Here is a 25,542-nt window from a genome sequence, read left to right as displayed (position 1 = left end):
TTCTATTAGTGGTGTCTATGGAGGCAGCTGGACAGTTTCCTTCCTTGTACACACTGCTATGCCTCAAATTCCACAGTTTCAATAAACATTTTCAACCAAATCAATTTCAGAATGGGTCTGATTACGGTGTGGGCTTTCCTATTTAATTTTCAGCTCTCCAAAGAGCTGGGAGACAGCTGAAACATTTGGGAGCTCTGAAATCATAGACAGAAGGAAATTTTTACAGGTTAAGTTGAATGTTTCTGTCCTCATAAAATGTCCACCGTGATTTTGTGACATGGTGGGTAGTTTATTCTCTGTTATCATGAAGTATCAGCAGTGTCATTTCATAAGCAGCTGGCTATTTGACGGAAAAAGATTATCTAATCAAATTCTGGCAGTGGGAACTCACAAGAGAGGAGAAAGAACTAATGTCACTCTGAGCTAGGACTGGCTTTCTGTAAAGCAGTATTGAGAAAGCCACCAGGGATATGAACTCTTTTTAGGTTTATGTATGTTAGTTGCTGACAGCATATAAGCATTCTTTAATATTGCATTTATTAGATTTTATCTGTTTCAGCTGGCTTTTATTTGAGACACTGTATTTCTGGAGCAAAGTCTGCTGTAGATTGGAATGAGCAGAGAGTCAAGCAGATACGGAGAAAGTTGTTGATGGCACATCTCACCTATTTATTTTCTTCCAAACCAACTGGACTGGGAAGAGGGTAGAAAAAGACCATTTTCTTGGATAAGGAGAGTTATTAAAATGGACATCTTCCTTCTTTAACTGAGTCATAACATCAGAAAGGATGTTCAGGTTTCCTCACTGTGCATTTCATCTGTTATTTTGGATTAGGGGAAATTACTGTGATTTATACACCTCAGTCCAGCATTTGCCTTTTTTTACACTACCACATTCTTGACTGAAGATCAGATTGTGATCCATTGCAGTTCCCAGATCCTCTTCTGCACTTTGCCGCCTCTAAGCTTTTATTCTCGTAACATACAGCTGCTTGTACTTGTGTAAGTATAGAAACTTTACATTTATCCCTACTGAATTGCTGTCAAGTCCCAAACTGTTTGCTGCCCCCCAGCTACACATCCTATGCAAATTTAATAGCCTTACACTATAATCATTCATCAAGGCATCAGAGAAAATATTAAAATCTGTCAACCTCAGGACAGATTCGAAACATCCCTCTGCTCTCATTGTGAAAAGCTGGTAAATAGTCTATACACAGCTTTCCAACTAATTACATATCCACCTAATGAAATTATCATCTAATCTTGTATTTCCTGGTTTGCCTATGGGAATTTCATATGAAACAATGTGAGGAGCTTTACTGGATTCAATATAGATGACAGCATGTTCACTGTTCCTGCTACTCGGGCATGACAAAGTTACACTGATGTGATAAACCCTTGTTAAGTCCACGCTTCCTGAGACTTTCTTTTTTTGTCCTCTAGGTAACACCAGTAGTTTGATTATTTGCTACAGTTTTCCCTCAGGAATTCAAGTTAAACCTACTGGTCTATAATTCCCAGGTTCCCTTTTTTCCCTCTTTTTAGACATAGACTTCATGTTTTCACCTTTTTCAAAATCTTCCCTACCCATATTGTTAGAAGTGACCATTAATGTTCTGGGTTTTCTGCAGCCATTCCCACAGGAAAAACTTAAGCAGGCCCAGCTGATTTGAAAACATATGTCTGTCCTGTCCTTTCCCCACTATAGCTGGTATTTTTAATTCTGTTTCACTGGTTTTACCTCTGCTAACTATCTGAGCAAGTTTGACCTTTTAAATTAACGTTGAAACAAAACAAGTAAACACTTTTACCTTCTTGGAGCTGTTTAATGATACATTTTCCTCTCCCACAAGAGACAACCAGCAGCTTCCTTCATCTTTTATATTACTATTTCTATTACTTCTTTATGCAAAGCTTTCTGAATATTCTTTGGTAGACTTTGAATTTGAAGTATGTCTTGCACTTTCTTAGTCCCTGTGTGTTTTCTGTATTTCTATCTGTTCCTAGTGATACAACCTACTTAAATTTTTTATGCACGTCTTTCTTACTGTTCAGGTCATAAAAACGATCATTGTTCAAGCAAGTTGGTCTTTCCTTACCCTTCCTAGTCCTCCTTTACATTGAGATAATTTACCATTGTGCCCTCAATATGATTTCTGTACTGAATTGTCATCTCCCTTTTTCTGGGTAGAACTGATTTCTTAACAATTACCCAAGTTTGCTTATTGTTACTTTCCAGAAGTCACTGTTTCCCTCCTGCTTCATTTGCAGAAGTATGTTTTGTTTGAATTTTTGTTTACTTTTGTCTAGGGGACTTACTCTAAAAAAATTCCATCTCTGAAAGAATCAAGCTTTTTTATTTCAGGAGATGACCGCTGGCCATCCGTATGAAAGAATACTGTTTTTTTCTGAAATGTAATGAAGGAGAACATGTTTGAATTACACAGATAACCTTTTTGCAAACACGAAACATTTGCAAATGTTATTAGGGCAATTTATTTCTGCTATGTGTCATCTCTTCAGCAGGAACACTCTGCATGGGTTAAATGTTTTTTAATGCAGTTTTGAATAGTTATATGTTGCACTCTGAAAATAAAGATTGAACTGTTCGTCCTCTGTTGACTGAAATCATGTAAGAGATCTTTTGCTAATAATTAATGTCACATCCCACTGGGACAAACACTATTTGCATGGCTTATAATAAAAACAATTCAAAAACACTAATGTGTTTCCCTGAACAGTGAAAGCTTGTGATGCATATTATGAAAACACCACTGGTGAGAACCACAGCAGCATATAAAAGCTATTATTGTATTGTACATTTATTGCTAAGTTTATTTCCTCTTTGATTTATTTAACTCACCAAATACTGGTTGTTTTCAGTCCTCTGATAGAAGGGTATGGTGAGTTACTAGCTCAGAGCAATGCCACTGTTTGGCAGCCACATTTTTTTCCATCTCCAAATCTCAAACACTTTCCTGAATAACTTTAGGTAATTACTTCATGCCCAGAAAATGCTTCCTGTCGGTTTAAAGGATTTAAAAATATGATAACTGTAGATACTGGAAAACACAAAATTTTCTAGGTTCTAAGCAATATACATTCACATAAAAATTCTGCAATAACCAGGAACTCATGCAAAATATCACGGTCACACAGCTGAGCTGTTCTTTGTACATCCAACGCTTGTACAGTTTAAGCTTTCATCCACTTCATAGCCCACCGACTCTGCACACACTTGTAGTCCCCCCACTGCTCTTTTCACATCCATGCACCGTGATTTCTAGCCACAGTTCATGACATAAGCATCCCAATTCCATCTTCATTTATATAAAGATCTGGCAGGCAGTTTCCCATGATTCTGAATACACACAGCCAAGGCATATATACCCTAACCTACACTTTCACTCCTTTATGCCAGGCCCACCCATCAAAGGATTTAATAAATTATAGTTTTCCTATAGTTTAGGCATTTTCAGACTCTGCTAGGGATCTCTGGAGAAACCTCCCTTTTTCTAGCTGTTATTCCCCATCTCCACCTGCTCACTAGGGACCAAGCAAGCAACCAGAGGTGCGGTACTGCCTCACACGAAGTCACAGCTCTCAGCAGAGGTGGCAAGTTAATCTTCCTGTTGCCTCCTTTCAATCTGTTGCCACAAAACGCGGGAGCAGTTTTTCACTCTTCAAGTCAGTACAGGTAGTGAAGATATTGGTGCTCCTGTGAGAGTTTTGAATACTCAGTAAGATCCCACCAGGTCTTCTCAGACCTCACCTTAAGGCTGCTTCCTTGTTGCTCTCATTTTCCTATTTACTCCTTTTCCACCTCCAGTGGGGATCTTGTGGATTGCAGTTTTGATCTTCTGGCATTTTTTAAGATTTTAGTTTTCTGATTTATGTCAAACATCACCAAAAGGCTATGCCAAGAACAGGAATATTCAACTAATTAATTTTTTTTTTCAGAATGGCACTGCTTGATAAGATTTTGACATAAGCATCCTTACCATAAAGATTAAGACATTTCAAAAAGCACATTTAAGAGACATATAAGAAGTTTCCTAAAGAAAATAAGGAAATAAAATTTACATTCATTTTAGTTTGAAGGGAAAAGTAAATAGAAAACAAAGTCTTATCAAGCTTTCTTTATATATGATAATGTTGTAGAATGTGCCCCATGCATATTTTTTATTTGCAGATTGTATTTAATATTAAGCACTGACTTTAGATCGGTGGCCCAAAAGTCAATCTTTTTAAATATAACCATTTCAGGTGTGCTTAATAGACTTACCATTGTCATTACATGGTATTACATATGTGAGCATTTTCACTGGCATAAAAGAGAAAATGACAGAGATAAGAACAAAACATACTACTGCTATTTGATATTTCTTAATGGAAACAATGCCCCGCTTAACCAGCCTATTTTACTGCTCGCTTAGTCTGACCAAGTGAGCCACCAGTGCCTTTAAACCTTACTCTTTATCTCTTCACTTATGTCTTTTCAGTGTCAGTGGAATAGATTTTCTATCATGGTAGTGATCGTCACCCAATTTAATGTGAGAGCTTTTGGAAAAAAAATATAAATGCTATGAATGCTTTAATTTTTGAGAAATATAGGGATGAAATGGAATTAACCGAGACTTGGTTGTCCACCCGTGATTTTCTGCCCTTAGTCAAGGCCTCCATTCACAGCTATATTATATTATCCTTAGCAGAATTTTCCCTTTCCTTCTCCTGCTTGATGGTTTTATGTGCACATACTGTATCCTGGTTTTCTATTATTTCCCACTGAATTACAGTTGGTCAGTGTTCTCCAAATCTACGTCCTTGCTTTTCATTAAGAATATTATTAGTTTACTGTGTGAGGGATGCCTTTTATTTAATTTGGTCATTATATTTTCATTTTATTTTATTTTCATAGTTCGCCCTTGACTGTGCAACATTTTCTTTACTCCCTCTATTACAGCTTAGTGACCTTAATATCATTGTTAAGGTTGAAATGCAACTTCTATTCTAAACTCACTTTCACAAGCTTATAACTTTTCCCAGATATTCCCTTTCAGGCTGAGGATTTTTTTATGCTTATGCTTTGTTAGAAGTGGATTTTTGTTTGAAGCTTCATAAGCATCATCTATTTGTTTTGCGTTATCCAACATGAAAAGATAGCAGTTTTGCAGCAATCAAGACAGCTTTCAGATGCTTTTTTTGGACTCTGATAACTGAAAATCAGCTTTGTTTCAGCACTTCAAAATCAGCTTTGATTGTGGAATGGTGGCTTTGCTATCTCTTTGAAATGGGTTTGAAATAATAAAGTTCTGCATGCGACATCATTATTAAATAACTTACTGAAGTAGTAGGGATGAGGAAAGTTGATCTCAGAATAACTCTGTTCTACTTAATATTATTTTTAAAAGCTGTTTATTTTCTGTAAGAAAATTACATTTATTTATATTTTAATGCCATTTTGTTCCCACTCTTCAAGGAGCATAGCCCAACCAGACGCATTACAGTGTTCAGTCAATCTGGGTTCTATATAGTATATGGAAATAATGCAACGTGTGCAATGAAAAATAAATATTTCTCTTGTACTGGTGAAAAGACAAGCGGTCGCTTTGCTTCATTCCACAGACAAACTGTTGTAATTAAAATAAGGGGTCTGAAAAAGCTTTTGCTAAAAGGTCCAGTAAGAAATCCTATACAGCTGTAAGCCCAAGAGAAGCACTGGGAAGCTGTAGACAACTTCTTGTTTGTCTTCACAGAAAAGATTTTCTTCAGGTAAGTGTTAATGCACACTACCTCTAGCTTTTCTATGGCCCCTCCCTATGGTATGCTGGTACTCTGCATTTTGTGCCATTTCTTTTTTCATCACAAAGAGTCTCACAATCTCAGTGAGTAATCATTTTAAGCCCTCCACATGGAAAATGCTGTTGTAGCCTTGAAAGAATGAACCAAGAGCCTGGCTAACCGACAGAGATTTTACGTAATTCAGAGTCAAAGTAAAGCTGAGAAAGAAACTCTTCAGGCATTTCTTTGATCAGCTAATGAAGAAATATAAAAAACTTGCAAACATTTTTAACTGGGGTACTCCTTTTAGCAAAAAAAAAAGTGGCATTGGGGAGGCTGGATTAGGTGACCTTTAAAGGTCCCTTCCAACCCAGACTATTCTATGAGTCTATGATTCTATGATTCTATTACTTGTAGGTAATAGACACAAACTGCTGCTTTCCATATTTGTACTTACACGGAATAGACTGAGGCCCCAAATCTCTATTGCACTTTTTTACGCTGACATCAAATGACATGAAGACTACAAGTGCCACAAAAGCTGTAGAAAGCAACACTTTTTTGGGATCTATGTGAGCTGCTCACTTTATGAGCCTTGTGATTTACTTTTGAGTTGGGCTACGGGCCAGAATTATACCAGACTGAAAATGAGGACATTTTTTCTCTAGCATTCAGAACTTCGAATTTTTTCCCTGGCTAAGCTACAAATGACAGTCAATAGATTCCTTTTAATGTGGTCCTATCTTTTTACTCCATCGTTTCTCATTGATTAAGCAGCTCTTGCATTTTATAATAATGCAATACTACAATCCAAAGTGCCTCAGGAGGCCTTCATACGAAACTTCATATGAAAGGTAATAAATAAGCTTACTTTGATTCATATTTATTTTCCTTTTCATTTATAAGTGATTTTCTGCATTCAGCCTATGTTTCTATTTCCTGTTCAAATACAGAAAGTTTTTATAAGATTGCTCAAATAAGCCTCTTACACAATTAGAATCCTGCCCTTGGTGGCTGCCATTCTCAAGCGGCACATCCTCTGCTGATTGCATTATTGTTCCCCCTCCAGTGACTCAGTGATAGATCTGTTTATTCATACCAAATCTTCCATTAACCCTTAGTGCTGCTAATTTACAAATTTATTTGTATTCATCTTATTGATTATAAAACTGCTGTCATTATATAAACTGTATAAGCAGGAAAGCTCAAGCACCTCTTGTGGTGTGGGACAGACTGTTATAACCAGGATTTTTTTAATCCATTAGCTGGAGGAAATACAGGTTGGTTTAAAATGGCTACACTTTTCCATCATGTGCAAACTGTTTCTCTCTATCATAAAAGGGAGAATAATTTTTCTCTATATCTAAGTAGAATATGAAGTCAGAAGACAGTTTCCTATACATGCAGAATTAACTGGAGATTCCTATAAACAGTTCGTTTCTTCTCTTCTATTGCTGTGCTCCATGCCTTTCCTGACGAGCCACATAATAAAACATTGTCCCCTGATTGTCAGACGTATTTCTAGACACTTCGTTGAAGAGGAAAGGAGTAGTAAGCAAAAAGTAGTTCCAAGTCCTCTCCAGTCATAAACTTCCATTATATTTAAGGCTTGACAGAATTACGAGTTCATCTAATATAATCTCCTGAGCATCACAAGCCATTAAATATCACCCAGATACTGCTACATGGAGCCCAATTATTTTAATTAGACAAGAGCACTTCAGTCATCAAGAGACTAAACTGTAATGTGCCACAGGCATAGACCAAAATAGACAAAGTTGTCATCAAAGCCTGAGGCTCTTGCAATAACAAGGAATTTCTAGGTGAGAAATGCCCCCAAAATTCCTGGACACGGTGTGTAGCTCAGCAGCCAAGTTTGGCACACAATGTCAAGTTCCTGCCAATGAGAACTGAGAAAATTTTGACTTCTCCTTCAAATTTGGTGATCAATTTAATCCTGACTTTAGCATCAGAGTATGACATACTCAATGGGTACCTAAGAAAAGGAATCACAGTCAACCTGAGAAGGTACTTTATTTTTGAGCTGTTTTTCCAAGTCTGTGTGCTAAAATCAATTTAAATTAAGCTGTGGATATTTTAAATTGTGCACATTTCATCTACTGTAAAATGTTGTTCTTCTCCTTTCACAGGTGGAGAAATTTGAAGCCCAGGTAGCATCAGCTCTGGAATCTGAATATTGAATGATTGACGAAGTCGAGTGTTTGGTATCTCCAATATGAAAATCCCTAGCACCCTTCCAGGGGACTGTTTGATCTAGCAGTTTATAAGGACTAAGATTTATTTGATAAATCCTAAAAGCAAGTACCAATGCGATTTTAAAACCGACTCCTATTTTATCTCAGCCCTCAATTTAGAATAGGTCTCACATGCTTGCAATTTTAGCTCATTCCTATTTCAGACAAATTGGTAAAATTGTGACCATTTATCTTCTGTGAAACATTGGCTTACACATCCCAGTCTGAGCTGGTTTACATTCATAGAGACCAGTTTTATCCTTTCTAGTTCCTAGGTCTGTGTGTCCAGTTTTGACTTACCTTTACAAACAAGAACTTGATTTTATCTCAGTTTTTTCTAATACAATTTCCCTGACTCAAATATAGCGTTATTCTGCTATCTGTGTTCTCATGCTAGATTAGAGAGACCATCCCTTTATCAGGTAACTACCTCTTTTCTCTACCTCCTTGCTCCTTCTTTCTCAGACCACATACGACAGATTTAAAATGGTGAGCTACTAGGTAAGACACAGAATAATAAATCAAGCCATTCAAGATAAAATTTGCAATGTGCATGTACAACAGCCATTTTCCAGATGCCTGCATGATTCAGAAATCAGGGAAAAGTTATACCCTACATAAAATAAGGGATATAGAATTTAATCACATAATACGGGATACCCCATAATATTCCAGACATCTAGCAGACAAAACTAATGAAGTTTCAATTCCAGCTCAGTTCAAGCTAAAGAGACTCACATGTTGTTTCCTAACATTGTTTAACCAGCTAGTTCTCCATGATTTGGGAGGTAAAGGAAAAAGCAGTTTTTCTTCTACCTATTGAACCAAGTGCAAGTAATTGATTTGTCCTTCTTATAAAAAGCATTTGTTTTGCTTTTGCTAGTCCTGTGAACTAATGTGATCCATGTTATTAATAATGGAAACATTCTCTAGATTGCTTTATCCACTTGCTGCTGAGAGCTGAGTTTCGTATCAGTCACCAGATCAATGAATTGCAGCACTGCAAGATATGGGCAATGGAAATCATGCACCTTGACAGCAATACATAGCTTGTTAATTGTACAGTGCTATTCTGTTTCATAACATCAACATTCTACCACATCTTAAAAAGCCCCATGTTTTTACAGCTCATTTTAAACCACGGAAAACATTACCAGAAAAAAAACCCTAAAAATCCAAAAAGAAGTTTGGTCAGCCTGAGAAAGCCTGTCATATTTTAGCAAGGAAACAACTTCCTTAACTACTGGAGCATAATGTGTCAACAAGATGGAATTCCACTTTCTAAAGGCTAGAGTGCCCACTCAATAGAAGAAAGCAATACAGGAATACTGCTTAGAGCTTGTGGCGCAATGCTAGCAACTCGGCATTTAGCAATCATAGAAAATGTCTGTCTCATTTTCATTCCCCTTGAAAAAAGTCCCTATACAATATTATGAAACACTCCTGCTGTGAGGTGGTTTCTTAATCTCAGCAATATCTTCAGATATTACCTTATCCATGGTAATACCTTTCTGGTGAACTTTCTTAAAAGCAAAAATTTAATGACATATGGAACAAGGACAGATACCTGAAATGTAATAACAAAGACTAACCCTTCAATTTTACTATGGGTACTAGATAGCAGCTATTTCCTGTTTCCATTTTAGTGTTTCGCAAATGACATAAAGGTCTCAAGGTCTTTTCTTTCCTGAATTATTCCTCTGTTTTTCAAAACCTCAGAGTCTCTTATTTCTGCTCCTGCTTCAACTTTCATTCCCATCTTAAAACACAGACAAAAATATAGATCACTGTGCACACAGCCCTTCTTCACCCATGACCTTTTATTCATCTGATTATAAAATTAAAAAGATTTTCTTCTGTGCAAATATCTTCAAAGATTGCCTTGAATTACCATTACTCGTCTTGACTCTCTTTACATCTTGAAGTATTTTAAAAGGTGCCTATTTTCTCTTTACATACATTCAAGCTTTTCCTGGTACTGCTAATGAAGAAGCAGAGCACATCTTGAACCAAACATTTATACTTACATATCCATTTGAAAATAAAGTCTTTTAGGTTAGTCAGACTTTCAAACATTTTGATCAGGCAATAAATATGGAATAATGTGCAAAAACCAGACACAAGAGGGATAGAAACTGCACAAAGGAAGTACATGCTGATCATGACAATGCATTGCATTAGAGCTGAACTTTACAACAAAAGACTTACAACTGCCAGATGCGGAAACTGCTTTTCACTTCTAGACTGGGGCACTCTTACAAACTATTATGCACTTTCATACACATGACATAGTTCTGAGCCAGTATTTGTGAGCTAGCTCACGTCCCAGAGGGAATACAAATGCACTCACATAGCACTCCAACTGAGATATAAACCCCTAAAATAAACAACCCCACTCCAGAAGTTTAGAAGGACACACCCAACTAACAAAATCATCATTTGAATTACCAAAAATTAAGTGAATTAGACTGCGTTTCTTGGAGTTTTTATAATTCAGATCTGTCTCCTCAAAACAAAGGGTTTTTCACAATTATTCAGGGTTCATCTACGTGCGTATTATTGTGCTTATCAAAGACATCACTGAAGATGAAACATGCATGCTAGGAAATCAACAGGGGATAGTGAACCACAAAAAATAGCTTTGCAAACAACAGGAATGTGTATTGCACTTTAGAGTGTTTAGAGTGTATAACTACTTTAGAGTGTCCTCTATTCTATTAAGCTTTCTGAAAAGGCAGACAATTATTAATTCTCCCAATATGCTGCAATTGCTTTTGACATGTGCTTCCTTAGCCATGGAAAAAGAATGAGAGAAGAAATCAATGGGAAAAAAATTGCTGGGAAGACTGAAATTGCCTTAGGGATTTTGTTCTATGTAATACAATGGCCTAGGAATTCTATTTATAAGGAAGACACGGTATTTATATCTATTGATTTTTCAGGGACCTCTTGCAGTCTACAGTCTTAAAATTGCACCTGTCCTGGAAGTGAACACATCTTTTGTGAAATCTTGATGTTCTTCAGTGGCATTATGCTTACAGAACAGTAAGTATGGTGTAAAAGAGGTGAAATAACCCCAGATTTTGTGCTCCCTTTGCAAGGCTATAAAACTTCTCTTATCATTGCACATTTAATGCACTAAGATTAAGTACTGGCTTGTGGACTGGAGTTTCACATTAGGGGATCTGAACGAAGGGCCACAAAAACATCAGTTATGACAGCTTGTTCCTAATATCATTTAAATTGTCACCCAGACCTTAGGATACTTTGGAGTGGTCTCGGGACTTCCATGAACCTGGCTATAGCTTCAAGAGTCAGGTCTCCTGGCAAGGGACTATCAAACCACAGAGGATCTCTGGAAATACATTCTTCTTCTTGCTTTTACGGACTATGCTAGGAATGAGTAAATTCAAAAGGAAAGATCGACAGAGGCTCTATTTCCACTATCCCCGATCTCCCATCTCACCCCATTCCGAGGGATAGGTTAACTGACATTGCACGCTGCATAAAGTTTTTACGGTTGTGGAGCAAGGGCTGGGATGCAATCACACATTAGTCAGTTATCATCCTGCTGAAAGATATTGACAATGGATGTTTTGCATGACAGTTGAGCCGTATGTGTAGAAACGAAGGCATACTTTCTAATAAACAAGTAGTACAGTCCCTTTTGAAGCTCCATTCTAACCTGCTTTTAACTCCAAACTTTTAATATTTCAGAAATAATATGCCAGTTTAATATAAAACAAGACAAAAATGTTTTATTAATAGAGATTCTGTATGCCTTGATTACCACAGCTTTTCCTGTACCCAGGCCAGCTGGTACGATATGTACTATCTTCTATGTTTTGTTGCTGTTTTCTCGTATTAAATACGTCAAAATTTTATATTTGAGCAATAAAAGTTAGTAACATAGGTCTGATGCATATTAATGAAGGTAGAACAACAGTGTATAATGGTAGTATCTTGGAAAATCAATTAATATATTTATGGCTAGTGATAAAAAATATGAAAGATTAGGCAAGGGTGAGGTCAGTCAGTGGTACCACAACATGGCTTTGAGTAAGGACTATTTATAATCATTAAACAGATAACTGCATACTACTTTTCTAGTCAAAATAAATCTCTCTTGTTCTATTTGCCTGACAGCCTGAATGATGCCTGACTGCAGAGGGTACATATGGGGATTCTGAAATTTAAATCTCTCTCCTCACCTTTTTGGTATGGTTCTGTCTAGATTCTATTCTGCCTGTCAGCCTAGATACCAGGCTGTTTATGGGCCCCACATGCTCCTGTTTCCCAGCTTCCTCAGACAAAGCAAAACTACCATCTTTAACTTTCCCAAAGGTGCGTTTAGCAAATTAAGAGCACTCTCTTGGAGACTCACATTTAGCTTTGACACCAACGGCAATAACTTTGCAAAAAGAGACTCTAGTTCCTCATTTCAAATACCACAGAAAGAAACTGAGGAAGGCAAAATGTCTGTATCCAAGCCTGGCTCAGTTACCTGTTCATTTTTCAATGCTCTTTCAGATTTGGTTGGAGTCCTTACATGTTTGGGACTACCTCACACAGTTTTCTCTCTGAATAATGGAATATTTATTTCACCTCAGTCCCTGAGACAGCTTATTCTCTATTTGCTTTCTTTTGCCTCTCCTTTTCTAAACCGGCTTCTGAAAACTCTTTTTATTTACTGTCTCTATTTCCTTTTGAAAAGCTATCCCTCCTCCCTCCCTTGATCCATCTTATCAGTTAATCAAAATTGTCAAATACTTGACAGTTGTTAGCTACCCTTATACTGCAATTCAGGCCTGAACAATCAGTTTGTTCTGTGCAGTAGACAACTATTTCTCTAGAAGGGCTTTTGGGTGAATAACATCACTTGTATTAGATGTAACTTCTGCTGTTAGCAGTATGTTATCAGCTCTGAACTTTACCCAAAGACAGAGGTTCAAATATCCCCAAAAGAAACTCTACATATCTAAAGTATAGCTTAAAAGATGACACAGGTATTCATAGAGAATCTCCAGATTCACGCTGCATTCCTTATTTCTTTGCTTACTAACTTTAACAAGGAACATGTCTCTAACCTAAGCTGTACAGGTAAGCACTGCAAGGCATCTTTCGCTACCTTTATTTGGATGGACAAAAGGGACATTCTTCATCTTGGGCCTTTCTTTGAGCTTATAAATCATTGTGTACGCTTGTGAGGGAAGCCAGAGCTCTGAAGTGGATGTGCCTGGATTCCATAAAGAAGAGTGGAAGGCTTTCACACTAAGAAAGGGCAGGTTTTGCCTGCGAAAAAACTCAACATTGTTTAACTTTCTGAATAGAAAACACTAAAAGTAACTGCAGAAAACTGAGCAGAAATAAATAGCTTTCCTAACTGTCATGGTGTTCTTGCAGCCGGACCCTTACTTTCAGTCAGCTTTCTCACCGGCAGCTCACTTCAGTGCTAAGACCTTCACCACAGAAAATCTTCTGCGACAAATCTTCCTCGAGGTTATCATGTGGCAGGGTGCAAAGAAAGATTCAAAGACATGTATTTTCACCCTTTTCCATTATAGATTCTGAGGGAGGGCCTGAATGTTACCAAAATTGGGCTTCTAGGCCAGCCTCTTGCTTCTCATTTCAGGCTCAATGAATTGTATTCCCTAATGTTCAAGACGTCACATAAACCAAAACAAAGGGTGAGGTTAAAGTCAAGGCTGCATATCTGGTCACTAGCAAGCACAGCACAGAGTCCATAAAAGGAAACAGAGCAGTTTGCTAAACCAGGCAATACATCAATCCTTTATGCTATGTACACTTTATTTACAGGACATTTGCAGATTTAGAATGACGATGAATGAAGGTGCAAAACACAGTTTGATTTTCATCATGTCAAGGCAGAGAGCAGAGTAAAAATTATTTGTGATTTTAACTTCTTTAACCAATCCCTAATAGTTAATCCAGATGCATTCCTTTTTGTTTACTCAGTCTTGTTTCTTATTACTTGCCCACCTTCTGCTTTATTTTATAGCCCCAGGTCGGCTCAGTGAGTCTGGGGAGTACTCAGTTTTACATGCACCACTGCATGGACAGATAGGAAGTTTTACCAAGGTCGACAGATGCTAACCTACTCAGAGAAGACAAGTTACTGCTGCTTCCTAGTTCGGCAAACTATTATTCTTCCATGGTATCAGTTTGGGCCACATCAAAACTACAATAAAAAGTGCATTTTCCACAAGAAAGACAACAGTAAGTGTCGGAGGACGTCGGAGTGGGAGACGGACCCGGAGTAACGATGGAATCTCAATATGAGTATGATCGTTCTCCCTTTATTCAAGTTTTCACAGAGTATATATAGACAGGCAATAAGAGCACGCGCTAGCGGCAGCTATATGATTGGCTTACAGTCTCTGTTCACGCACTGTCCATGCAGTTCATTCACAGATCAGGTTGGTTACAAGAATTCACATAGTAAATTGCTTAGTCATTAGCACAACATGTTTTCTACCTTCTCAGTCCCCGTTTTTCCCATGTACTAATTCCATCTTCTACCACCTGTTTTGCTCTTAATCTAATCTCTCATAGTAGGGAGGCTGGCTCACGTGACCATTTTCTCTCAGACACATTCCTACAATCCCCCCTTTTTCTTCTTGAGCCAGCCAGACCTTATGCATGGCATTTTCTATCATGTCAGTCACTTTGCAGAGAACACACGAGGCTACCATAATCAATAATAATATAACCAACAGTAGCATGAGCCCTTGCTTTAGTAAGTCTGATAACCATCCCATTATACCCCATGAGTTTGACCAATCATCGAAACCATTTTTGACCGCTTTTAATTTGGACATTTTATCCTTGTTGTGACGCTCTTAGCAGGTTATATACTAAACACAATTAAAAACAGAATCAAAAAGAACCCTGCTAAGGCAATAAATACCCAGATTCCTAAATTTAGCCCAGAAAGCCAATTTCTTTGGATTTACCCACGAGAAATCCTTTTGTAATATTTCAAATACATTGCGGTTGCTGACAGCACGAGCGACCCTGGAAAAACAATCGTGATAACATTTTGATCATCATAGTTACTGGTTTTGAAAAGGTATGTGGCAAAAATACCCACTCTAACGCAGTCAGGCTCTTTGCGAGTGCATCATCCCACTGTCCTATCAGGGCATAAAGTTGAAATTCTTGTAGGAAGGTGTTCAATGCGTCTTGCAGCAGTAGTAGACTATATCTTATCTTGCAACATGCTGTGATGCCTTCTGAGCTGTTGGGGTTAATGAACATAGAACTTATGGGCGGGGGGGGGGGGCGGGGGCAGACACAGTGCTTCAGGGCATCCCCTGTACCTTCAAAGTGTGCTCATGTCTCTCTCCCCCTCTCTGACCTGAGACAGCCTCCTTATATCCTGCACTGGATTGACTGGAGAAGTACAGGCTAGAGTCGCTGCATGCATGGCCAGCGCACGCAGCGAGTCCCACCAGACTCTCCTGCACTGGATCGAGTAGAAAAGTACAGGCTAGAGTCACTGCACACGTGGCCAGCGTACACAGCGAGTCTCACCAAACTCATGATCCAGCTTTGCTGACAGCAGCTGTCTGATACATGACTACATTGTTGTAATCCCTTCTTGTTATCTTCTTCTGTGAAGGTCGGGTTCTCACGGATACACACATAGTTTTTAGAGCAACATATTCTACAACTCGTACAAGGGTATGATGCAAAGCGGCATCTACAACTGATCGTATAATGCTTATTACACACGGCAAACAGCATACTAAACATAACAGACAAATTCCTTCCACACAGGCGATGAGTATAATTTGCTTCAACCAACCCCACCCCCAAGTCCATCCAGCAAAGAGATTTCACCCCGTGGTCTCCACAAGTTGCTGGTTCAGTCGGTGCAGTTCCTGCAGCTGGGCATGGATGGATTTGGAGTGGTCACTTAGATTCACACAATACAGTCCTTTAAAATCTTGACAACCATGTCTGTGAGCTGAAAGCAAAAATCAGTAGCAGTTCTGTTTTGCAACATCGCATATTGAATACTATCTACATCTAGCAATAACTCAGAAATAGCGGTACTAGTAGCATTGTTAAACTTATCCTTGGCAGCAAGAGAGTCCTTGTTATCACGAATCCTTGGCAGCAAAAGAGTCCTTGTTAGCTAGAGAGCATGCGGACTCCCTGTTCTTGCTGGTACTGTGCTTTGATCTTCTTCCACAACAGGCCAAGATTCTCAAGCAGCTAGATAAGGTGTCTGTGAGTCCATTACAGGCTTATGTCATCCAAATGTTTTTCTTGCCAGCACCCAAGACTGAATAACAATTGGTGTGATATCTGTGTTTTCCAGCACCCAGGTGCGAGTCCCTTGAGTGTATTTACAGTCCTCCTCGCCGATCTGACGTTGCTTTCCCATATTCCACCCCCTTGCTCAAGAGACCGCTTCTGCTGGGGTTCATTTTAGTCTCGCAGGGTATAACACAGAGCAATCTACTAAGGCATGCAATAACATAGACACATATAGGAAAAAACCAAAACCATATCTCTATGGTACTGCTTTGAATCAGGTGTCCTATTTCTCTTTTTCTGATGCTTTCTCATAATGCTTATGGCATACTTTTGTGCTAACATGGCACATTTCCCATCTAATTGTTCCTGTTTGGTTTCTTTTTTTTTTTTTTTTTTTTTTTTTTCTTTTTTCTTTTTTTTTTTTTTTTTTTCCTTTTTTTTTTTCCTCTTTTTTTCTCTTTTTCTTTTTTTTTTCTCTTTTTCCTTTTTTTTTCTTTTTTTCTCTTTTGTTTTCTTTTTTTTCTCTCTCTTTTTTTTTTTTTTTTTCCCATCACTTACGACTGACATAAAAGTCTGCCTTTGCAACAAGAGCTCAGTTTCTCATTTTTCCTTAAGTTTCTCATTTTCCTACAGAGCATCCTATAGACTTTGTCTCAACTCCTTTTCCCAATCAACCATGACCTTATAGACAAACAACAAACAACCAGCGATACGCCCTGCACGGGCGAGCCGTTCCCAAGAGTGTACACGTGTCGGCTCATGAAAACTCCCCCAATATTTCAGGACTTCCATCGGTTCTACAGCCCATCCTGGTATATCTACCTGAGGCGCGCTCGCCTTACGTCTAAACATTGTGTATACACAAACTTCTTCACTTGACGGAGTGTCAGCCCTAGTTGCATACGAGAACAGTACCACACCGGACAGAACACCTGCTCAAGCGGAGTCACCTAACGACACTGCACACAACAAAAAGCAAACAGTAGCACACATGCTGATCAGCAGGTATAAGCCGGCGCCCACACACACTTACACAGCAGACATACAAAACCAGCACTTTTATCTCAGGGGGACGACTGGGGAGGGGAGGGGGCGAGGCGGGCAATGTCAGGAGCAAACAGCTCCGGCTCTGTCCTTCTCTGCTGACATTCTGCCTCCTCCATCGGCCTCAGGTGGAGCAGAGGGGATCAGCAGGGGATTGTCCCAGACCTTCGGACCTGGCCTGTTCGATCCCCCTCCCATGGGTTGTAATGCTGCAAAAGCCCCGGCTGCTGTGGCTCGCTCCGCGTTCATATCTTGTAAGGTCGATAACACCAACCACCATGTCGTCGCTAACGGTGATGCCTCTTTGTCTCCTTTACTTATCACTTCCCACAGTTTTTTTCCAACAGCCTCCCATATTTCTGGTTTAAAAGCTGTCTGGGGCTCTGGTGCGAATCCGTTCTCTCTGCACCAGGTTAACAACCTTCGGAGCATACGCTCATCGTATTTCACCCCTCTCTTGGAGAGGATATGCAGGAGAAGTCTTAATATAGCCCCTTCTTCTTTTGTTACTTGTTGTCCCATCTCCTGCCCCGGCTTAATCAGTTTGAGCAACAGTTTCGCTGGTGTTTCAATCCCTCTCTTAGAGAGGATCCCAGCGAGTAGCGTGGCCGCAGCTTCTGTTTCCATAGCTGCGCCTGGGAGGTGAGGAGCGACCTCACGCCGTTGTCTGCTCCCGCTGATGCGCCCAAGCAGCACGTCTCCCAGCCGAAGTTTCCCACTCCCCTCCTCTAGCTGCTTACCGCAGTCTCGGAGAACTCAGTCGCGCTGAACCATCCTCTGCTACCAGATGTCGGAGGACGTCGGAGTGGGAGACGGACCCGGAGTAACGATGGAATCTCAATATGAGTATGATCGTTCTCCCTTTATTCAAGTTTTCACAGAGTATATATAGACAGGCAATAAGAGCACGCGCTAGCGGCAGCTATATGATTGGCTTACAGTCTCTGTTCACGCACTGTCCATGCAGTTCATTCACAGATCAGGTTGGTTACAAGAATTCACATAGTAAATTGCTTAGTCATTAGCACAACATGTTTTCTACCTTCTCAGTCCCCGTTTTTCCCATGTACTAATTCCATCTTCTACCACCTGTTTTGCTCTTAATCTAATCTCTCATAGTAGGGAGGCTGGCTCACGTGACCATTTTCTCTCAGACACATTCCTACAGTAAGAGCATGATAATATTTCACAAATACAGATATTTTCTCTTCTCTCATAGCATGCATGGAATTCAGTAATAATACCAACTATGGAAAGAGTCACTTAGTACAAACATCAGTTAGTCACTCTGACACAACATTTAACAGGTTCTTTTACACATAGATTTCACTCTTGGATTTCTTGGGGGAAATATTTCTGTTTCCCCCAAACCTTGATTCTTGTAAGGTACCTGTTATTTCTACTGCCAAAAAAATCACTGATCCATATGGTCTGACCTCTTAGCAAAAACATTTTCAAGTGTCAGCTGTTTTTGTTTTCCAGAAATCCACCATTAATTGTTCATTCCCCCTGCTTAAAAGTAATTTTTGTGAGAAAAAAAAAAAGTCTATATTTCTTTTCCTCATGTATTTTAACATGTCTAAGCAACGTCACTGCAGTATCACAGACCGGTCATTTCCTCTCTCTCCTTTTTCTATGGCTTATAAAGAAAGTTGGTGTTAGTATAATAATGAATGGTTTGCTCAAGATCCTTTACATTTCTGCTGAAGTGCCAGGAGAAGAAAGTCAAAGTGCATTTGGATTGTCATTTGCACAGTTCAATTTCTTACTGTAACTACTCAGCAACTTCTTAAACCAAATAAAGCAAAGAATTCTGGAATGGACATAGTCTACACAATGAAGTCATCATTCCTAAGCCATGGTGCTATATTTAAATTGTATACTGAGCTACAGTATCCCACTTTGGTATGAAGGGTAATTCAGTCACTGATGGAAAAGGAAAAAACACATTTCCCCCCTTATTCTAACATTGTACAATATCAATTGTTTGCAACACCACTAGTAGGAAAAACGTATGTTCTTACCCCACAGCCTATTCCGTTGCCTGGTTCACACACAATTTTCCTCACTCCTGGTTCAGGAAGCAAACCCGCTCCGCAGCCGGGAGTTGGACATAGCACTCCTCCCATCTGCAGCACACACTCCTCAGCCCCATAGCGCTGGTAGCGGTTGTACTACAACATAACAGATTGGTATTAAACTTCCAATGGCATGCAACAGTCTGTGTCATACCCCCCCTCCCCAAACTTTGAGCTTAAATCTATCCCACATAATCAAGTCAGCTGTCCTAATGTCTCACATGCTAAGTCCAGGTTATTTGTCAAATGTCTAGAACTTCGCAGTGTTGCTAAACGGGGTGTCACACTGCTCCAACTCACATCATATGCATCACTTTCTGACTTGCCGCTATCATTTTATTATTATAGGGAAGACTGTGGCCAGTAGGTCGAGGGAGGTCATTCTCCCCCTCTACTCTGCACTGGTGAGGCCACAACTGGAGTACTGTGTCCAGTTTTGGGCTCCCCAGTTCAAGAGGGACAGGGAACTACTGGAGCGAGTCCAGCGAAGGGCAACCAAGATGATTATGGGACTGGAGCACCTCCCTTATGAGGAAAGGCTGAAAGAGCTGGGACTCTTTAGCCTGGAGAAGAGAAGGTTGAGGAGGGACCTGATTAATGTTTACAAGTATCTAAAGGGTGGGTTTAAGAAGGACGGAGCCAGGCTCTTTTCAATGGTTCCCAGCGACAGGACAAGGGGCAATGGGCACAAGCTAGAACACAGGAAGTTCCGTTCAAATACATGGAAAAACTTCTTTACAGTGAGGGTGACAGAGCACTGGAACAGGCTGCCCAGGGAGGGTGTGGAGTCCCCTTCTCCAGAGATTTTCAAGACCCGCCTGGATGCAGCCCTGAGGGATGTGCTTTAGGCAATCCTGCTCTAGCAGGGGAGTTGGACTAGATGATCTCTAGAGGTCCCTTCCAACTCTGAAGATTCCGTGATTCTGTGATTTTCACTATGAGAAAAGTGTGTGAGATACTAAAATCAACAAATCAGGAGACTGTTTCTGTAAGTAACCTCAAGAACTCTTATACTGATATAAAAAATAATTGTAAACATCATAAATATAGTCCAACCACAGATACTGATAAATGCTGTATACAGATTGAAAAGAAACCCACAAAAAGCCCCAAGGATCAATAGCTAGAAGTACAGTATAATGTTTTAGACCTAAAAGGTTATAGAAATTGCCCAGCCAACTTTATTTTTTAAAATAAATTTCATGAAACTGACTGGCAAAATAACTCTCTGCCATACTTTTATTTCAATGTTAGGTGTCGTTCTTATCCAGGGTCTCCCAGGAAATTTTCTTAGTTTTTGTAGTTTTCATCTAGTTCCATCCCAATACCCTAAAAGGCCGTGGAAAGGCCTCTATTTTAATGATGGAGAGGCTGACACACAGTAATATTAAATAACATGCTCCCTGTATCCTCACTGACATAAACGCCTACTCTAAATGAGTGTTGCCATTGCAATAACTTTCCCTGGTCTAACTTACCCCGCTTTCAGCCTGAGATAAGCTGCACAAGTACAAATCATGCTGTGTACATGTAAATCACATCCACTCTAGCGTTCTATGTTGGTGCGGTTCCACACTAGAGGCTATATAACCATTGCAAACTAGGCCTCAGAATCGCCTATAAATCTGATCTACTGTAGAGTGAAATAAATGAAAGCATTTGGTCCTAACAGCCCCAAAGAAAACAGGAAAATCCAAAAGGCCAAAGAGGAAGGGAGTAGTATGAATTTTCTCTGCGAGTGGAATGACTTTATGGTGCGCTAAAGGAACAAAACAGAGCTCTATCTTACAGCACTCACAACAGTATTTAGTGGTTCATAAACTCTTATCCCATAACTGCTCATAAAAACCCTGTTCCCTTTTTTTGGGACGAATAAAAAATTCTCTCACCATTCCGCACCCCTCTCCAAAGAAATCCCGCAAGGAGAACTGAAGTAATAGGACCAAAACCTCACACACAAAGGATACAAAGACGAATTTTAAATTACAAAGGCAGGGGTGCCACTGCATATTTTGTGGGTACATTTAAGAATATTCTTCTACAAATGTTGCCACAACACAGCTTGTTACACTGGGCTGTATGTGACTTCTTAAAACACTATAATATTTAGACATAAAAGTGTTGCATCACAGCAAAGAAAAAGTTTACCAAACTGGAAGTATCCACCTTTGTCAGTTAACAAAAAGTCCAACCAAACTTTCTCTCAAAAGAAAAGCAAAGTCTAAAAGGAGAGAAAGCCTTCAAAATATCACTGTGTGTGAAAGACAGAAATCCTGAATTAAGGATCTTGGATCTGGAAGATACCAGTATTTTGAGAAATGTAGAAGACATGTCTGCAAAGTCTCCTTGAATGCAGGGGCTCAGCAAGTCAACTGGTGTTTTTCTATTTTATTATTATTTTGTAACCTAGAGTAGTGGCATAAATATTTAATGTTGGACTCTGTCAATTTTCAGCAAAGTTTGTGATCCTTGCACTAACTACATGCTCAGTGCTCTGAGCCATTCTGCTGGCCTTGAACAGAAATATGGGTAACCACAGCTGCAAAACTCGCTGCGACCTCATTTTTCATTCGCGCAGAGACTGGACCTCAAGGTGAGGACAGCGATCGTCTTATCCTGTTAAGATGGAACATTGTGCTGGATGTGGGATCATCATCAGCTGCTCATTATGGAGGCAAACACCAGTGACATTGTAGCTGAGATTCCGTCAGCATTTCCTTTATAAATTCTCAGATGAAAACAAGGATATGCTTTCCAGTCATTAACTTAGCATAAAAAGGGCATGAAGAGATTCCTCCCGTCTCCTCTCCATTTCTTTTTTGATACACAAAAATGGAAGATAGGTAAGATGGGAATCAATCTGTCTTGTTAGAGAAGTTACAGAAAGGAAGTGTCCAGTCTACCTACTGGCAAGGTGGACAAAGCCATCGTACTCTGTCCCACAAATTTGACATTTTGTATTGGTTCAGCACAGGACTCATGCCAAAACAGTATAGCACTCTCATCGGTGATTTTCACAGTATAAAAGCCAAAAATTGATCAATTTGAACACAGGAAAGATCTTACTAAATGCATTTACACATCTTGACATCTAGTTACCAGCTTGTTTTCTACCTTCAAAGTCCAGATACATTTATAAGACGTCATTTTCTAATTTCTTTTTCCTTGTGCCTGTACACTATCTCACTCAAAACCCAGCAACTAACTAAAACATGTAGGAGCAGAACATATATATGTTTGCTGCTGTAATACAGTCATACATAACATACGTGGATTTATATTATTTATTCAGTGGCCTGAAAGAAAACAGCTCGCTTTACTTTAAGGGTGCGTTTATAAAAGGCTTGCAAAGGACCAAAACATTTTATCTGAAGTGATGATGCCTATAGTTGCACTGGTTGCTTGGACTCCTTTTATAATTAACAGGCAAGACAATCTCTTTCAGATTTGTACATCAGCATGAGAAGAACTGAGCCCTGGAGTGCCCTGTTCTATTAACAGAGAGATCAGACAATTTGCTAGATATCAACGTACCTGAAATCAGGTGACTCCCAAAATAGCTGCTTCAGTTCCAATAATTCTGATCCTAAGTCACCTGGCCTAAGCCATTTTTGAAACCAAGGTTTAGGTACCCAAACAGCTTAGACCTCATACAATTTTAGCTCTTCAAAAATTAAACATCTAACCTAATCAAGTCATAGAGGCTCCAAATACATTGAATGAGAAGAAATAAGATCCCAAGAAGGGAGTTTATCCTGACTTAAGTGTGATGTCTAAGATAGGTAGGATGAATCACCCTGTGGAAGTGCTGTAGTTGAAGTTGAGAAAAATAACTTAGGCTAGATATCTAACACGTAAAGAGCTGTCATAATCTAACTCTTCTGCAAATTCAAAATATTTCACAATATCTATTACTCAATTATTATCAATGTGGCTCCTATTTAGAGATGTACTCATCATGTGTAAAACTGTTCTGCATGCTACAAGAAGGAAAAATATCTCCAATCTTTTTAGGAAAAACCTCTTATAAAGTTTAATATATGGGGAACTTGATTGAACTGGCATTCATGGCATCTGTTTTCAATTCCTGGCAGCTGCACGGCCTTCCTGTGGTTTTCACGTAAGTCACTTAATCTATGCTTCTCATCAGTTCCCCGTGTGTAAAGAGGGAGAATGATACTCGCTGATTTCACTGTAGTGTTAAGAGGCAAAATCCATTAATAGTCATGAGGACATCAAATACTATGGTAACGAGGGGCATAAAATTACACAGAAATCACCAGCCGTCTACTGCTGCTAGAAAGCAGCTTTTGAGCAAAGAATGTCAGGCATTTATATGCTACTCTAATAAGGTCCTCAGAAATACAAGTAGGTAAATAGTTGCCGGCTTCACCATAGAAGCATATATTTCAATGCTTATTTGAAAAAACAAAAGCTTTAAAAATATGATTTACTCCAAACCACTGGTACTAAGACAGCTAAAAGTATATGAACAGTATGAAAAGAACTATGAAAGTAGCTGTAAAACATTCTGGTTTGTTTTGTCTTCTCTGAAAAAATGCATCCTATTGAGAACTTTCCCCTCAGTTTGTGAATTGTCCCAGTCAACCCAAATCTATACTTTTAATGGAATAAAATTTTGAGTGGAAAACATTCCCAGCTCTACTTATGGTATTTCAACCATATCATGAATTTCTTTCATGCAATCTTTGCTCATAAAGACTTTAGAAATGATTTTTATAAATTATAGTATGACATAGACACGGAGGCTGGATAATTGTAACCCTTTATTCCCTACTCCCCACTTTCCAGAGTGAGATGGTTTCCCTTGAGCCTTAGAATGGTACTGGGTTTTCAACCAGTGGAAATTCAATCATTTGATGTTGTAAATCAAGGGTAATTGAAATGCAATCATTGGGCTGACACAGGAATAAAACAGGTATAACTATGGGTTGAAGTCTTTTCAGTTACATTGAGATTCAGATACTAAGAGAAAACTAAAATGCACCTGGATGCACAAAACTCTTGCAAAATACACTTTGTGAACACAACGATTCCTTGCCATGTTATTTAATTTGCAAATTATGCTTTAATATCATAGAATCATAGAATGATTTGGTTTAGAAGGGACCTTAAAAAAATCATCTATTACAACATCCCCTGCAACAGCACATGTGCCTTGTGTTATTTTAACTTTGCTTTTACACTTTGGGCACAGTTTTCTTTATTTTGCCCTTTTCCTCACACCCAAAAGCATCTGCTCAGTAGTAGGCTTGCAGGGAACTTTGGACAAAAATTTAACAGTAGATGTAAAGCTGAAATTTCTAATCTCAGAAAGGTAATTCGATTACTTGGTTCTTTAACTGCATGTAACGGTCTCAGAGGAAAGAAAATCTACTTTCTGGAGTCAGATTGTTTTTACTGCTCCTATAAATCAAATAACCATCTGTGTGTTTCAAAATTAGATTGTGGAGGCTATTAGTCCATAATGTAGACTAAGCACTTTGTTTATATGTATTATACACATACAACAAAAACAAGAAAAAGAATTAGTTCCATAATGTAATTAGGCAACAAAACCCTTAGTACTCATTGGACTAGTAAAAATACTTACAAAAGTGTCACCCAAAATATAGATTAAAAAGAGATGGACTGACACAACTCTCCATGGAGCATCCTTATTTTATTTTTCCAGAGTTATTGGGCTCCTTTGCTGGCCAGCGATATGACTGGAAGAGCAAGTTCAGAGCATCAGCTCCTGGGATGGAGACCAGAAAGAGAACCACGTTCTAGAGGGCTGGGATTTGCCTGGTTTTGGAGAGTCATGGAAAATTGCATAAGGCAGTCTCAGGAAAATGCTTAGATAAGAAACCCATGACCGGACCAATGCAACACAATTCACAGACAAAATTAAACTAAACTGGAGAGGGTGAAAGAAAGGGAAGACTGCAGTTTGCAAAACAATATAAAAGAAAACACACCCTGAGAAGTATGAAAATAGAAAATAAAGAATGCTGAGAAGAGAGGACACTGGAACAGGTTGTAGCAGAAATCAAACTGAATATATGAGAGGCAACATGATGCAATGAAAAAAG

At 39.0% G+C, this 25,542-nt stretch overlaps 1 protein-coding gene across 2 annotated transcripts in view; it reads right to left on the bottom strand.

Annotated features, from left to right (window-relative positions):
• PRKN (parkin RBR E3 ubiquitin protein ligase) overlaps positions 1-25,542 on the bottom strand; it is a 786,713-nt gene that overhangs the window by 109,432 nt on the left and 651,739 nt on the right. For both annotated transcript variants that reach the window (XM_063329189.1, XM_063329188.1), the window contains exon 9: positions 19,394-19,543. In XM_063329189.1, the coding sequence (XP_063185259.1) occupies positions 19,394-19,543 (150 nt within the window). The remainder of the gene's footprint in view (positions 1-19,393; positions 19,544-25,542) is intronic.

Source organism: Chroicocephalus ridibundus, chromosome 3, assembly GCF_963924245.1.
Source record: "Chroicocephalus ridibundus chromosome 3, bChrRid1.1, whole genome shotgun sequence".
Classification (NCBI taxonomy): domain Eukaryota; kingdom Metazoa; phylum Chordata; class Aves; order Charadriiformes; family Laridae; genus Chroicocephalus; species Chroicocephalus ridibundus.
The sequence above is the reverse complement of the archived record's forward strand: the minus strand, read 5'-3'. Positions and strand labels throughout refer to the sequence as shown.